The sequence below is a fragment of the Erpetoichthys calabaricus genome, chromosome 6 (genome assembly GCF_900747795.2).
Source record: "Erpetoichthys calabaricus chromosome 6, fErpCal1.3, whole genome shotgun sequence".
Classification (NCBI taxonomy): domain Eukaryota; kingdom Metazoa; phylum Chordata; class Cladistia; order Polypteriformes; family Polypteridae; genus Erpetoichthys; species Erpetoichthys calabaricus.
This window is the reverse complement of record NC_041399.2, coordinates 68254715-68268276: the sequence shown is the minus strand read 5'-3', so window position 1 is coordinate 68268276 and position 13562 is coordinate 68254715. Positions and strand designations below refer to the sequence as shown.

The following is a 13562-nucleotide window of genomic DNA, read 5'->3' as shown; positions in this document are numbered from 1 at the left end:
CGAACAATGCAAGATCTCAGAGATTCTACCAAAATAATGGGAGGTACTGTCGTTATACTCGCAGGAGATTTTCGTCAAACATTACCAGTTATTCCACGTGGGACACCAGCGGATGAACTCAAAACGTGTTTAAAATCCATGCTTCTCCCACGGTCAGTTATACGTCGCGTGTTCTCGGGTAGGTACACCAAAAAATGTATACATTTATATGCACGTAATAGGCAAACAAAAAATGTAGTATAACCGAAAGCAATGCAGTAGTGCTCAATGTATCTTTACTTCTTAAATGTTAATGTTTTACTGTTTAATAATTTATACGCTTCTTATATGTTGTTCAAATTCTTTTATCAAAATATGAGTAATGGCGCACTGCACAATAACATGCAGTGAATACACTTGACTTGAGCATTCATAGTATTCATCCTCTTTCCCTGTACATTTTGCATTCATTTGCTCAGAGGTTGATGTGCTTGCTGCTTCCTGAGCAGCTCTTCTTTACTCCACCCTAGCAGCCTGCTGCTTCTCTTTCGTCGGCATCTTTTCGCGTTAAAACTGATTACGTTTTTGTGTTGCAATTACTTAGTACGTTTTCTTTAACTTTTGACTTAATCTGGCACTTAAGTCTTCAATCTGCCTCAAGAATGATTAGCGAAGGTGGTAGGGAATGAGAATGGCGCCCGTACGCATCCACTGCACGGCCACCCTGCTGCGTGCTGCCGAGAGTTGATTCTGCAATAAAATAAAATAAAGATAAAAAGAGTAATAAAATCATCACCCAAAAAGCGGATAGTAGACGTCACGTAGTATATGTGTACCAAATTTCAAGTCAATAGGTGAAACGGTTTGCGAGCTACAGGTGATTTAAATCCTGGACAGACAAACTAACAGCCATGGTAGCGTATTATAGAAGAAGCTTTCACAGTTTAATAATTTATATTTATATGCAATGTGCTTCTTATATATTACTTCATATTCTCATATGATAATGATGTTAATAATGTTGTTTATATTGATTTCTATGTTATTGCAAGTGCTCTTTATTTGTTGAAAAATAAAATTGGCAATTAAACTTATTTTATAAATACTACATTTTATTTTTTTCCCTTGCACTCAGTGAGTGAAGCCACTGGGTAATCAGCTAGTAATGACATAAAACAGAGGTGGTAAATAAGCAAAAAAAAGGAAAGGAAGATTTCTTAGCTTAATGTTAATTTTTTTATTTCCCGTTTTCATAAATAACTATTTTCACATATTTTAATTATAGAAAATTTTGTTCTTTAATGCCAATTTACAGTATAGTTTCATTAATAAGGAGAAACACTGGCATACTGAATACTTCACTGCTGCCTCATTTAAAATATCTTGAATTGACTGCTCTATAACCAACCTAACAGGTAATTAAAAGTCAGCTTCTAAAGTTCTTTCTTTATTTTGATGGAGGAAAAATTGAAAAAGAGTCCCTGAAAATGCACAAACTCTGCAGTGACTTAGTAACATGATTGCTTGATGTGTAACATCTGATAATTAGTGTACTTATATAAAAACACATGTAACAAATTTCTTCAAAATTACCTTAAGAAATGTCATCCAGGAGAATTTGTCATAGCACTGCATAGGATTCCTGAAATAGTCCTGCAATGTCCAAAACTTTCTGTATAGATTATAGTCTATTGGTATTGAACTATAAAATAAAAAAAGAATAAGAGGTGGGTAAATAGTTTAATATATGGTTAATGTTAAAAGTTGACAAATGTTATTAGTGGCAAACTGCAAGGTAAAATCAGTTGTAATTTGAGATTTCAGATATAATAGGAAATGAATCCCGGAAACAAGCATACAGGAAATATCCGCACAGAAAAAAGCGCATTCAGGTCTATAAGAGTGTTAATAGTTGTTAAACACCTGGTCTGTAAATGCAGAATTCATGCAAAGTCACCTTGTCTGTCATTGTTGCAGTGAAGCAACCAGTAGTGTCATTACTCACGTACTGGATTTATTTAATTTGTTCATATAATTCAGGGCAGTTTGGGGTAAACAGCATGTGGTAAAAATCAGAAAACAGCAATGGAAAGAAAGCCAGACCAATGGATGCCCTCAAGCAGGGAAAAGGAATCAGTTGAAAGACGCCAGTCAAGATAACTTAGCATGTTTTCAAAGAAAACCCACAGGGAGAATGTGAAAACTTTATAATGAGAATGCATGTGCAAGATTAGAACCCAGAAGGTTGGAGAAATGAGACAGCAGGGCTAACCACATCCCAAAGATATGCAAGTTAGATCAACTGGCAACTCTAAAATGGTTTATTATGAGAGTGTGTGAACTAAGCAATGGACTAAACAACACACACACATGAGGTGTGTTGGTATAGTTGGTAAGACAACTGACAAAATGTCCCAGATCACTATATTCGCAACATGGATGGATGCAATATCACCACACATTTCCTGAATGTCTGTAAAATCAATTTTATGATTGTAGAGAGAAGGTGTGCAATCCAGCTGCATACAGAGAAAGGAAACAACTCTGGACATGGCACCAGGACATCACTGTGCATAGAACCTCAAATGACATTTGTTATAATTTTAATCAATAACATTTTATAGCAGTAAGAATAAAAACAGAAAAAACAGATTAACGTTTATTGCTATTATCATTACTCAGATGAAAATGCTAAACTCTGTTGCCTGAGAATACATGAGAAAGTATGGACTTGAAGAGGCACCACACCCATCCTCTTCTTCAGAACTGGCTCCGTGTGACTACCATTTGTACCACAATCTGAAGAGCTATCCTCTGTGGGATGGGTGATGTCAAATAAGCTAAAAGAGTAGTTGCAAAAGTAAGACACATTTCAGTGACACAAAAAAACTTTATGAATGTTGTATCAAATATATTATTGCTAATAAAACTTGTTTGACTTTACCAATTTTCCTCTTAACAGGACAGGCTTAAAACATTTTGATCATTCTTCACCACTCTATGCTTTTGATCATTTAGCATATAATTACTCATCAGTAGTCTAATAGCATTATTTTAACAAGAAATGTACATTTAATAAATTATCCATCAGCAAGTATCCAAGATGTCCAGATGATTTAGTTTCAAACGATTAGAGGGCTAATTTACTTTCTATCTATTATAAAAGGAAATCCTGTCCTGGAAAGCAAAAAGCAAGTCTACGATACGTGATCTTCTCGGGAGACATTTTAAAGACCCGCGAGACCAAAGACACACCCTACTTACAATCTACCCGCGAGACCAAAGACACATCCTACTTACAATCTATCGAATAGGACAACAGGCAGCAAAACATTCAGTCTTGTGAAAGATTTGAGCACACACAGATCCAGGGCTCTCAGAGCATATAAGGCGTATAAGGACAGTAAGTTATAAACTAAATGTCAACATATAATCGAAGAAGAAAGCAGCGCGGAGAAAAGAGACTCAAATGCGTTGGACAGAAAAAAGCAAAAAAAGAATAATCGAGGTGCAAATTCAGTAAATAAGGAAAGTAATTATCAGCCCGGAACAAGTGAAATTGAAAAAAAAGCACGTCCAATCCAGCTCAGAATTAAAAGACAGTGTGTAAAAGACAAAGTAGAACTTCATAAAGATGTTTACAAACGTTGGCGCTAAACACATGCAGAGCAGGTTAGAGACCATGAAACCAGGGAAATTAGAAAGGCTCAAAAAAAAAAAAACGTTGGCGTTATACACATGTGGAGAAAGTTAAAGGATATGAAAGTAGGAAAATTAGAAAATATAAAAAAAGTAAAGATCGCAGTAGCGCAAACAAACAAACTGCCTCATTTAACTATGCACCAGTCTAACTTTTGTTTTGCACAATAATTACTACACTATTGCACCTTAACATTTAATTCTACTTTATTCACATAATTTTACTTATTTATTATGTTCTACTATACTGTTATCTTTCAATCTATGACTTTTTGTTAATCTAACTGATACTCTTCTAACTTTGCACAATTTTTAATAAATGGATCAGGATGCATTTCACTGCGTGTTGTCCTGTATAACTATGCATGTGACAAATAAAGAATCTTGAGAATTTCAAAAACGGAGTTTACCGCACATGCATTTATTGGTTACTTTGTTAATGTATATATATTTATCTGTCTGCTTATTTAAAAACCTACATTTACCCCAGGAGTCAAAAACGTTCTGTCTAGCCCTTGTACAAAAACCTAGACAAAAGCTGGGGTATCACCTTGGTTACCCCATGTACTTTTGGAACTGTGAGAGGAAAATAGCACGACTTTACAGACAGGAGTCCAATGCAGAACTCTACTTACTGTTTTACTTTGTAAAAAAAATTATTAACTGCTGATGATGTAGATCGTTTTGTCTGTGCTGAAATTCCAAACAGAGAAACCTATCCTGACCTCATTAAAAAGATTCAGCACATTGGGACTCGCAAGATTACAAATATTGTTTTTACAGAAGTTCTGAAATAAAAGTGAAACTAATGAAATAGCAACAATTCAAAGAAAAAAAAAATCTTAAAAGTGTGTATCCAGAAAACCAAACACAGGGTTTGGCGAGCGAAGCGAGCAGGGGGCAAAGCCCACTAGTTATAAAAAAAAAATTAACCACACAACACATGTAGGACAGATATATGATTAAAAAGAATGAAAAAGCCGCAAACAATAAATTACAAAAATTTCTTACCTGGTTGTAGGTGTTTCATCATCTCCCATCTCGCCTTCCTCCATATTGTCATCTTTTTCCTCAATGTGCTACAAATGAGAACAATTTAGAAACCATCAGAACAGCAGCTTTAACTCTTTTGAAATTTTATGAACTGGTTAGGAATTATGCCTCTTCCCTTTTAGTGATCTGCTGCAGCACAAGTTTCTAGAACAGCATGTGAGGGTAGGCATATTTAAAACATGCCACATAATTTTGATGGGCTGTGGGTGAAACTTTGAATAGGCTATTCAACGACACTTCCATATTCAATTTTTAAACAAAAGAAAAAATGATCTCCTGGAACTATTTTGTTACTGTTCTCCATGCACTTTTACTACTTTACTGCATAATGGCGCCAACACTGTAACAATTGGAATTATTGGAAGAGCTCAACATCAGTCATTTCTAACAAGACTTCTCCCCAAAATTTGTTTTACTCTCATATTCACTGCCAATCTTCAAATGGCTGCAAAGATCCACCTTTACTCAACTGAACACATTGGGTATTTTAAAATGACTAATGTAGAAACTGGAAGGTGTACATTTCTAGGGATCCATATTTGATTAATATGAGACAGATCCAAACATTTTTGCATATATAAATCTAAACATTTTTGCAGTTTCATACAATTTTCACAATGTATGCATTTTATAGCTTTGTCAGGCCCAGAATGTTACTCATTGTTTAACTGATACCAATCTTTCAAATTCACTCTGCATACTATGATTCCAAAGAGATTTTCAAAATGTGTCACTGAACTTACTGGTACATAGGACGAGGCCAACAATAAGGTAATTATATCCCTATCAGGAAATTTTTCTTTCATGTAAATAAATATACGAGCAGCAGATTTTATATTTTGGCTTTTAAGGTATCACAAAAAATAATTTTGTTTCTTTTGCATGATTTGTATATTTTTACAAACCACCATAAATATAACAGACATTCTAGTGAGGATTAATACATGCATAGCTCTTCTAAGCAGCAGTTTTGCACTTGAAACAATTCATCCAGGGCTTAAAAGGACTACTTTAGCTTAAAAGTTGCTGTTTTGAAAATTGAACAACAATAAACAAGTTACAAAGATGACAAGCATACAAGTTACAAGGATGTCTCCTTTTAAAAGTTCTTCAGTTTGCATAATTTGAGATATTTGTATACTCACTTTTTGACCCAAAGTACTGTCTTGTTCATTTTTATTAAAAACAGTGATATTGTCAAGGTTAAATTGACTCTGCAAGTTAAGGCCTGCAAGAAAGGGAGAAAGAACAATTTGGCAACCACTAAGCCTAGATACATTCCAAATATTCAGACAATTACATTTTCTTTCAGGGAAACTGCTTTTAAACATATTTTAAATACTGGAGAACATTGCTTTGTTTAATATACAATGTTAAAGACCACAAATATTATCAAAAACATTATCAGTCATTTTTAAAGCTAAATGTATGTAAAGTACATACTATAAAGTGTCAGATTTGTTTTCAACAGTTTTGGGAAGTGTTTCATGAAATTCTCCCTAACTTTCATCCTAAAACTAGCCATGTACTTATCGTTATAAATAATGGTATATAAAAGGCAACAGTAACGGTCTTAAGACTTACTCGCTCTTTAGGGACAGTGCAAAAATCACAATTTGCTTTCATCACAGGTACCAATTACAGCTCAATACTCTGATTTTTCAATTGTAGTGTTGGGTATTGTCATTAGGTGTAATGCAACCACCAAACTAGTTAAGTGCTATTTTCTAAACATTTGCAATCAATACACCAAAATTTCCAACTATCTATGACACAGTGCCTCTTATTTATCCTGTTTATCTCAGAAAGTGCATTTTGTGTAGGACTTTTTTTTTGGTTCAACATTTTACATTCTATATAGGACTACTATATAAATGAATGGAAAAATATACACTTTTTTTAAGCACATTTAGATGACCAGTCCACTTTACCGTTCTGTTTCTACTTTATTAGGTGGAAGCAGAGTTTATTAATTATTAAGGCTGGGTTTATACTTCATGTGACACGAGCTCCTGAGGATGCTTCTGTGTACTGTTTATACTTGCACGCATACTTTACGTAAATCTGGAAGATTTCACCAGATGGCAGTGTGAGATATCATCACAGTGAGTAAACGCCCGGCTTCCCTGTGTTGTGAATTACCTGAAACATCCATTAAATTCCAAGGACAGCTTGCCACAATATCTCTGAAAAGGATGGATGTTTAATGATTACAACTATCAATCCAGGGATGCGCTTATTCCAGCATGCATCAGGCAGAGGCAGAAACAATCCCTAGACAGGGCATCATCTCATCACCAGGGTAAATGCAAGCACATACATACACTAGCATCATTTTAGCATCACCCAATCCCCAAACCTGCATGTCTTTGGTAGGAAACCGGAGCACACTATGTAAACCCACCAGGAAAACATGCAAACTCCAGGCGGAGAAAGAAAGCAGCGCTACCGCTCTGACACTGTCCTGCCCCCACGTGTAATTATTAACAGTATTCATTATTTAAATGAAGTTAATGATTTATCTGTAAAATGTAATATACAAACTTTAATGCATTTCATCATGAAAGTAATATCAAGTATAAACCTAAAGATTATAAATGTGCAGAGAGCTGGAATATCATAAATTTAATGTGTTCTGTGTGGCAATTGCTGCCTGCCACTGCTGTCAGTTCAGAAGGAAGCCCCAGAAGCATGTAGTGATTAACTGGGTCAGTTTTAAGATGAAGTTTATGACGTCCTGCTTTAATGACAAAATAAACTACGAGATTAAAGTGGAAATTTTGAGATTAGAGCCTAAATTTCCACTTTAAATCACAAAATAGACCTTTTAACTGTGTCTCAATTTTTTTTCCTCTGTGGCTCAGAAACGCTGCCATACGTTCTGATGATGTTGTGAAGGTACAAAAATAAATAAATAAATAAACAGAAAGGCAGCACAGAATATGGTATGTGAGACCTTTAAAATGTATTGCGTTATTACGATGGGGAATATGTGACACTTGAATAAAGAAGCACCATGAATACATTTGTATGTCAGCATTTTGCTTCACCACATTGAACCATTCATCAAACATCGAAGCATGCACATTAATCCTGTAGCGGCTTGCTATCTGTCACATGTTGATAGTAAACAGAGACTCTGACGTCATGTTCCAGCTTGAACACACTGTGCCCTCTGATTGTTTGCTGGTACCGAATGTTAATTTCTGAGGATGTGCTCAAAGGACCCCATCAAATGAACACTGGGAAAGCATGGCAGCCATGATGCGTGCGCATATGCATTCCAAGCGTGAAATATAAATTAGCCCTAAGACTTCTATTTAAATTTTTTTCAAAATCTGAGTATTACCGGAGCAAACTACTGATCAAAATTCAGTAAACTGACTCAAAATCATTGACTCATTTGCAAACACAATGCAAAATATACTACTTCTTACATTAAATGCATATTCATTCAATGCCTATTACAATTATGAAATGAACAATGTATCCTGCACCAACATGACACAAGTATTTTGCAAATGTCCCTGCATTTTGCAAAATGCTCCCAGAATCAGCTCTGGGGCTCTGCGACCATGAACTGGACCAAGAAGGTAAGGAAATGGATGGATGCAATACTGCCATTTAGAATTTTACTATTTTAGAACACCTGAAACTTTACAATGGTTTAATCATTTAAAAAGCACTACACTGTAAAGTTGCTCTACTGATCTTAACTGCTCATGAAACACTGGTAGGCACAATAATTTGATCATTTTCTGTGAAAAAAATTGGAGACTGAGATCAGCCAATAAAAAAAAAGTTCACCTCTACAAAAGACAACAAATAATTAGCAATTTTTAACTCGCAGTATTTTGCAAAATAGATATTGTTTAGAACTATAAGCCATTGTTGTTGGAAATTTAGTAATCACTTTAAGCTGCAATACTCACAGAATACTTTAACAAATGAATAGTAACATATACAATGTGAACGTCAAACAAAGTTAAATATTAATATTTAAATATTAAAGTGTGCTATACTGTAAAACTTGTGCTTATATTATGAAACTGGTAATATAAGCAACATAATTCTTAAAATATATTTTAATATATATGCAATGTACATTCCTTTAAATTGGTTTACTCTTTCATTAGTCTTACCCGATTTCTCAGAGAGTGGAAATAATCTGGCGAGAAACAACTGAATCCTGCCACAGAAGACGGTATTTTGGGATTTTGATAGTCTTCTAAGAAGATCTACAAATAAAAAGTGTTTCAAACCATTTAGAACTCCTACAAAATAATTAACTAAACCGTTAAGAAAATATAACAAAAGCCATTTAGTTTTCAAATTTCTCTCTGTCTATTTTCATAAATAAATACAAGGAAGAACTACAAATAGTGTCTTACCATTGCACATTCGTAAAAGGTAATTTTTTCCTGCTGCATAAAATGAATTCTACAATGAAAGAAAAAGTAGTAAATTAGGAGGGTGTATACCAGTTATCAGTTAAACTGCAAAAAATTTATTAAAAAAATCAATTATGCTGCACATGTACTACTAAACCTAACAGGGTAGCTCATATTTTATTCTAAGTGTTTCAAAAGTTGTATAAGTATTGTTCTAATGATCCAGCTGACATTCCTCATGTCTTAAATTTGTTCAACCAGTAACCCCGCGATTCTCGAAAGAATCGCAAATCCAAGAATGGCAATCACTTTCTGTTCCCTCCGATATTTGGAGGGATGCAATATCATGGAGGGTGGGTGCGTCCTGGGACATTTTTCATGTTCAAGTTCCTGTCTGTCTGCCTTCTTTTGGGTTACCTGTACTTATTCGTTTTGTCCTGGATCGTATCGTAGTTGGCGTCTGGATTGTCTGCCGTCTGCCTGTGTACATGAGAACAGTAAGTGGATTCATGGCCATCCTACAAGGAAACCTCCTCCTGAACCCGTCCACCTGTCTTCACCATTTCAGGAACTACTGGTAGGACTATCTTTACATTCCCATTCAACATGTGGATCTTCATTACATTTCATCTGTTGCCGTTTTTCATGATTTACTCTCTGTGTTTTGTTTGTGCTTTGTTGTATTTAATGTGTACAGTCATCGCTGTAAAGGGAACAGGGGTGGTATCGTTGTTTTCACTTATTTAATTTGATTTCATTACATTCTTTATTTGCTGTTTGATTACCAGTTTGCTTTGTTTTTGTCTCTGTTTGTGAGTACGTGCGGGTCGGGCCAAGACTGGGTGCGTCCCTGGAATCTCCACCATAAAAATAAATAAATCGCCGTCTTCTCGACAGTGTGAATCTTAGCGGCACCAAACCACTACAGCGTTACTCATTTCTCCTTGCTGCTGATTGACTGTGATGCATCTCCAGCTGAGTGTTCTTGTGTTTTCCGATTTGTTCCTCTTAACCCTTAAACCACCACAATCAGCTATAGTCGTTTCCTAGTGCCATTTGCGAGCATGCAGGTGCTGATCAGTCAGTGCCATACATTCGTTGAGCAGCCAGCTCATGACCACTGCAGGCCCCTTGTGAGCAGGGAGGCTGAAAACACCCCTAGAAGACATGGACGCTCCTCAAAAAACCCCTCTTAAAAAACGCTGATAGACTACCTTCACATTGCTCCTTTACTTGCTGGGCTTACTTGTGGCTGCTCTGTCACATGATATGCTTCTCGCACTACGCTTACTTAAAAGCATGAACAGCACCTGTCCTTTTTGGCTGATTGCTTTGTTTCTCTCTCCTCCCCCAGACATCCTCTGCTCCAGTTGGGGGTCCCGCTCCCATTGTGCTCCCCTATGATTATTCTCTATTCTTTAATCGAGAACTAACTGCATACTGAGCTCCTTTTACTTCTGAAAGAGACATGTTTGTTTGAAGTGTTTGAATAAAGTTCCTGTCTGTACAATCACCTGTGTTTCTGTGCAATTCTGTGACCCAAGCGTGACACCCTGCAGCCTCACTGTCCCTGAGATGGAGCCGCTGCACTAGACTAGCCTGAAAGCATCAGCGCTTACATCTGTGTGCTTGAGTGCAGCCAGTTCAAGCGCAGTTGGCTCAGTGATTTACTGAATTTCATCCGTGGCGTCAGTTGCACCTTGTACATATTGTTCCAGTAGTTTTTTAAAATATTTTTTTACAGTTCATTAGCAGTGTGTAAAATGATCAGTGTTGCAGTAAATGTGATGCTCTTTGCATGAAAAAAAATGTATTTCATTAAAATTTCACTTTTTCTTTGTGAATTGTGACATTTCCTTAAGTGCAGCAAAAAAGTATTTGGCTTCCAGGGATGCATTAACCACCAAGTATGTGGCAGTTTAAGGGTTAAAGTCCCAAAATGCTCTGCACCTTCTAAGGCTTCTGGCAATGAAAATGCATTTGCATGAATTGCAGTACATATAGCAGTAACACCGGTATTTTACATTCTAGCACTGTGGGAGACATAACAGTGCAGTATATAGGTTTACCTTTACATTCTTTATTTTTAGGTAATGTATTAAGCTGAGTTTGAAATTAAAGTGTTTTGGGGGCATATTTAGGGTTTAAACTATAAAAATAAGCATTTTTTAACCACATCCAAAACTCACGGTTTTTCACAATTCTCGTGAGCTCTAGGAATGTAACCCCCGCAAATTTTGGGGGTGTAATGTATACGATATTTGGAATTATTCATTTTATGACCTGTATAGTACATTTCGGAAAACATTGTGGCATGGATGCAACATTATTCATATTATTCATATTCATTCGCATAACATCTCGCAGTTGTAATCAGTGATTTAGTTTTTTTTTTTTTCTATCTTGCCAGTCTCCACTTTTGGGTGCATGGGGGTGTTTCTTTCATACTCCAGGACATGCAGAGGAAAGAATAGTACAGAGAGGTCAGTTCCGTGCTATATGCAATCATCAAATTCAAATGTTAACAGTTCCCACACACCTAAGGACCATCCTTCCTACATTTACGACGTGTACCTGTTGCAATGTATGTACACTCTCTGTGCTGTGGCCGGTTTTATAAGTTTTTTCGTAGGCTTTGGTAATTCTAGTGTTAATTCACTTGGAAATGTCTACTGCCATAGCTGAAGCCCTAAAATTCTATATATCCTAGTTTTGAATCTTTTTTAAGCATCTTTCTTTTTTTCTGTCTTTCATGCTTAGTTCACTTCATATGAAACCCCAGACTGTTGGATGTGGAAGCTTGGTTACTAATAGAGTAATTGTTACACATTAAATGATCAGAGAGCAAAATTGACAGGGGTAGGAGTGTTATCTACTGTAACGATTCTGTCTGTGTATTTATGTGCATTTTGGCTCCAATAAACTATTACAAGTTTTTTTTCCCCAACTGTTAAGGTGTAAATTATGTCAGTAGCAAACCTGTTTTGTTTACTAAAACACCCAACCAAATTGTAAAGCAATGTAAAACACTGATTATTTTTTATAATAGCTGACTATATTACACATTATCTACGAGATGGTTTTACTGAATTTATGCAGCACTATTGGAGACATAAAAGGTATGTATACTGGCATTGGTTCTACCTATGAGGGACAGGGAAAAATTGTCCTTGGCCCACTGATAATGATGTGTGTGTGAGTTTAATGTGTACCTTCCGGTTTTCATAATCTGATATTTCAGACGAGCTACTTCAAAAATACCCTTAGAGGCAGATTATGAATACTATCTCCAAGTGGAGCTTAACACAAGGACTGCTGGACCATTTATTACCAGGTCAATGAATATATGATGAATAATGTAAACCATAAAAACTACCAAAAAAAATGTAAATAAATGCACTGAAACGCAACTATTTTATTACCCATAGTAACACTGTCAAAACTCTACAAGTGTAAATATATCCAATGAAAAAATGTAAAGGAACAGTTAATTATTTTATTTTCACCAGCAACATGACTAGAAGTCTGCATTTGAATGAGAGCCATGAAGCATGGCACTGTGCAGAGCAAAGGCTTAGAGGCACATATGCCGTAAACATAAACCACTTGTTTGTACGGTCTATGCTCATTTTACACAACACATTTGGTAGCTGGTGACTGCGCTTAAAATGTAGTGCTGTCTGACAGTCGTGACAAGTCAAAAACATTTTGGTAAAAAAACACCTTCGGGTTACTATCCACATCAGAACAAGAGCTTACAGGTTTCACATTATTCAACTGATTGTTACTATCACAATCACTGTCATTATCATCAGTTTATTCATATTACAACAAATATAGTCGTTTCAAAAAAAATCAGCAGGTTTATACCGTTTCACAATGAACACACCGTAACTATGTAGACTATGGTCTATTTACAACACTACTTTTTGCAAGCTACTGCCACCAAAAACAAATTCTACAGCTATTGAGTAGAGAGCACTGCAGTAGTAACTGAGACACAGCAGCAAAGATCACCAATGTTTTGGCTGCGTCTATACTGTAGTGGCCCTATACTGATGTACAAGTTGTATTGCAGGTTGCGCCTTGATGGGCTGAATGAAATACAAGTTAACTCATACCTCATGTTCAAAGTTTTAAGCATATTACACAGAAAATGGCTTATAATATTAGCATGAAAATACACAATTTTAGAAGAGGCCTTGTGGGATATAGAATAAATGACCCAACAAGACAATTTTTGTCTATGGGCCATGGTTTGGACTATAACACTTTTTTACAGCATAAATCAGATGCTGGTAGGAAAGAGGGAGGTCTCTACAAAAGCTAAAATGTTGGTATATAAAATGGTCTACATACCAGCATTGTTCTATGCTGCAGAAAGCTGGCTGATGATAGTTAATTTGTTAGCTTCTTTAAAGTTTCTCATTGAGGACAAAT

General features: G+C 35.9%; 1 protein-coding gene across 2 annotated transcripts in view; it reads right to left on the bottom strand.

The window, feature by feature from the left end:
• The window catches only part of thoc1 (THO complex 1), a 69422-nt gene that overhangs the window by 44452 nt on the left and 11408 nt on the right, over positions 1–13562 (bottom strand). For both annotated transcript variants that reach the window (XM_028803655.2, XM_028803656.2), the window contains exons 6-10: positions 9123–9171; positions 8874–8969; positions 5877–5959; positions 4690–4757; positions 1573–1681 (exon numbers count right to left, since the gene is read on the bottom strand). In XM_028803655.2, coding sequence (XP_028659488.1) covers positions 1573–1681; positions 4690–4757; positions 5877–5959; positions 8874–8969; positions 9123–9171 — 405 coding nt within the window. The remainder of the gene's footprint in view (positions 1–1572; positions 1682–4689; positions 4758–5876; positions 5960–8873; positions 8970–9122; positions 9172–13562) is intronic.